Source organism: Trichophyton verrucosum (genome assembly GCF_000151505.1).
Source record: "Trichophyton verrucosum HKI 0517 chromosome Unknown contig00971_1.f1.exp, whole genome shotgun sequence".
Taxonomy (NCBI): domain Eukaryota; kingdom Fungi; phylum Ascomycota; class Eurotiomycetes; order Onygenales; family Arthrodermataceae; genus Trichophyton; species Trichophyton verrucosum.
The window spans coordinates 1-2,837 of NW_003315208.1; the positions used below are offsets into that span (position 1 = coordinate 1).

Below are 2,837 nucleotides of genomic sequence, written 5' to 3' on the forward strand. Positions count from 1 at the left end.
AAGAAGAAGAAGAACCGCCAGCGAAAGAAGCGATATCAACGAACTCTTCTCTGGTAAGCAAGTCTACGCTGTATTCTTCCCCTTTGCTGTTTACGTCTATGCATGGCTGCTCAACCAGTCTCCCTTACATTGTCTTTTTAGGATGATACTCGCCAGCCGCCTTCAACAAGCCCTGTCAGTCGCTCAGTATCACCAAACACTCTCACTCTTAAACCTCTTCAGTTCAATACGGCAACAAACAGCTGGCCGCTGCCGCCTATTGAGTCAGTTACTCGCTCGTTCTGGGACCCTATTCGTGATGCACTTCGAGAGCAAGTGCAGGTAGAAAAGATGGTGGGTCAGGAGAATATATTCAAATGGATGTATTTGGGTCGAGCATGCTAACTTATTCCCTGGGCTACATAGGAGGATACGGAAAGCTGGTTGAGGGGCCTACCAAGTGTCGATGAGATGCTGGAGCCGGAGTGTTGATTAACATCCACTATTCACTCCTCTAAACGTCATACACATACCAAGAGTATGGATTTAATCTTTCCAACGTTCTACGCCATTTTTCAGGACTTTTAAGGCTTATACCCACGGGTCAATTATATATTTAAGCGACATCTACCAGTCAAGCTACTTCAGCCCTGGGATGGAAAGCGAGCGGGAGGTAGTTAATATATCAAGTAGAACGAGTGTGTCTTAATTTATTCCTTGAAAATCTATATGGCTGTTTTCAGCATCGTCTTTCCACTTTCTATTCGGGTATTCATCCATCTTTTATGTATTAGCTGGCCCCTTCTTTCCTTTCTCATTCTTTCAGCCATGTAACAAGTCATTAAAAAAAGCAAACAGACGAAGAAAATCAGTCCTTTTCCCTCCACGTCTATATCCTTTCCGAATAGAGCTGAAGTACTCAGAAACCTTCTAAGATTAGCTAGCTGTGTATCGGGAAACTTAATTCTTGGCTCGGAGAGCAAACACCTGGGCACCATCAACAAGTCTGCGCTCATTGTTTTGGCGGCCGTTGACGAAATCAGGATAGTTCAGGGTCATCTCCACAGCGCCGTTGATGATGTTATCCACGGCTTCGACACCAAGCATGAACGAATGATCCTGGTTACCGACCTCGTACCTCCAGCTACCAAAGCGGCCACGGGAGTAGATACCCTGTTCCAGGAGTTTGGGCAGGAGTTGGGTGAGGACGCCTTCTCTCTCAAGGGTAGGGGTTGGGTAACCGTGGTCAAAGCGGCGGTGGTAAGTAGAGACGATTTCGTCAGTGGGCTTCAGCATAGATGTGTTGACGAGACCCTGAATACATTCCGCGAGCAATTTCTCGTTGTCTACGGGTTTCATTGAAGACTCGGAGACCTCGAGCATGATGGACCAGTAGGGACCAGGCTTGGAGGAGGAGTCGGTGGGCTTGGAACCATCGGCAAGCTGCTGGGTTGGGAGAGAGGTGGAAGTCTCAGGGCAGTTGTAGGGAGAGTAGTTGGAGAAGATGGTGGCTCTGTAGAAGGGGCAGTTGTCCTCAGGGAAGTACAGCTATCACATAAAAGTTAGCACTGTAGGGTATTCTACATGTAGCACAAGAGAATGAGACAGAAGGAACTTACCCAGCACTTGTCTCCAATTCTCTCTGGGCGTTCGCCTCTGATACCAACACCGATGACGTGGGTGGAGGAGTAGAAGAGTCCCTTGCTGAGGCTGATCAACTCCTTGTCGCCCATAGATTCAGCCAAAGCATCGACATCCATGGTGGAAACAAGCTTCTGGTATTTGATAACGGATCCGTCGGCTAGAGTGACGGACTTGTTGGAAGCGTCAACCTTGGTAACAGCCGCATCCTTTCCGAAGCGCTTCTTCTCCTTCGGGAGAGTGTCGGCCACAGCAATCCAGATGCCGCCTGTACCACCACGGGCCGGGAAACGGAACGTAGCATTGGGCCCCCAGTTTCCGGCAGTCTTCTGCAGAATGACGTTGGTTGTGACAGCTTTGAGGTTTGGTGCAGCGACACGTTCACCGAGCCAAGCGCATTGCATCTAAAAAACAGTTAATACTATATCTAGGCTCAAAGGATAGCAAAAACAGGTTTTTTGTTCTTTCTTCTCTTCTCACCTTTGTAGTAGGAACAGCCCAAACTTTGAAGTTGTATGGTCTCATGAATAAATCAGCAATTCCAACTCCCATCATGCGAACGATCCATTCGTCAAAGTCCTTGGGTTTAGTGTTTGCCACGCGAGCCTCCATAGCGGCGTCAATCATGCCATCAATACATTTCACTTGCTCCTCCTTTGGAAGCATGGAGATGTTGTTTTGGAAGGGGTATGGCACCCAAGCCTCCTTGCAACGAACATAGGAGATACGCTGGTGGGTGTACCAGTCATCAGGCTTAGGGAGGGCCTCATCGATGCAGTCATCGAAATATTTGTAGTGGGAGAAGATGACATGGCCACCGACATCATACAACTGAAAGCGCGAGGTAAGTTAGCCTCTGGTTGGTAAGACGGTGTTAAACAGGGAGCGGCGTACGAAGCCCTCAGGGGTAACATCGGTCGAAGCTAGACCACCAGGAACCTCGTTCGAGTCAACTATCATCCAGGATGGGCCATTCTAGCAGATAATGAGAGTGTCAGCAATTAAATTCAGTTAAAGCTTCCCAGTCTTTGTTATATGGTGCTTAAACCCACGATCTGGTTCAATCTCTTTGCGGCACCTAAACCAGTAGGGCCAGCACCAATGACAAGGATGTCAACGTTACTACAAACCACAAAGCACCAGTCAGAACAGCTCAATTAAAGAGTATCAAGGCCACACAGGCAGGATTTCAACTTACGCGTCCGCTCGAGGCATGG

At 48.3% G+C, this 2,837-nt stretch overlaps 1 protein-coding gene across 1 annotated transcript; it reads right to left on the reverse strand.

The window, feature by feature from the left end:
- Positions 1-939: 939 nt before the first annotated feature.
- On the reverse strand, positions 940-2,451 carry TRV_07272 (uncharacterized protein; the record flags this gene model as incomplete). Its single annotated transcript, XM_003018665.1, has 3 exons — positions 940-1,527; positions 1,599-2,024; positions 2,101-2,451. The coding sequence occupies 3 exons, from the start codon at positions 2,449-2,451 to the stop codon at positions 940-942; spliced, it is 1,365 nt and encodes a 454-aa protein (XP_003018711.1).
- Between the last annotated feature and the right edge of the window lie 386 nt (positions 2,452-2,837).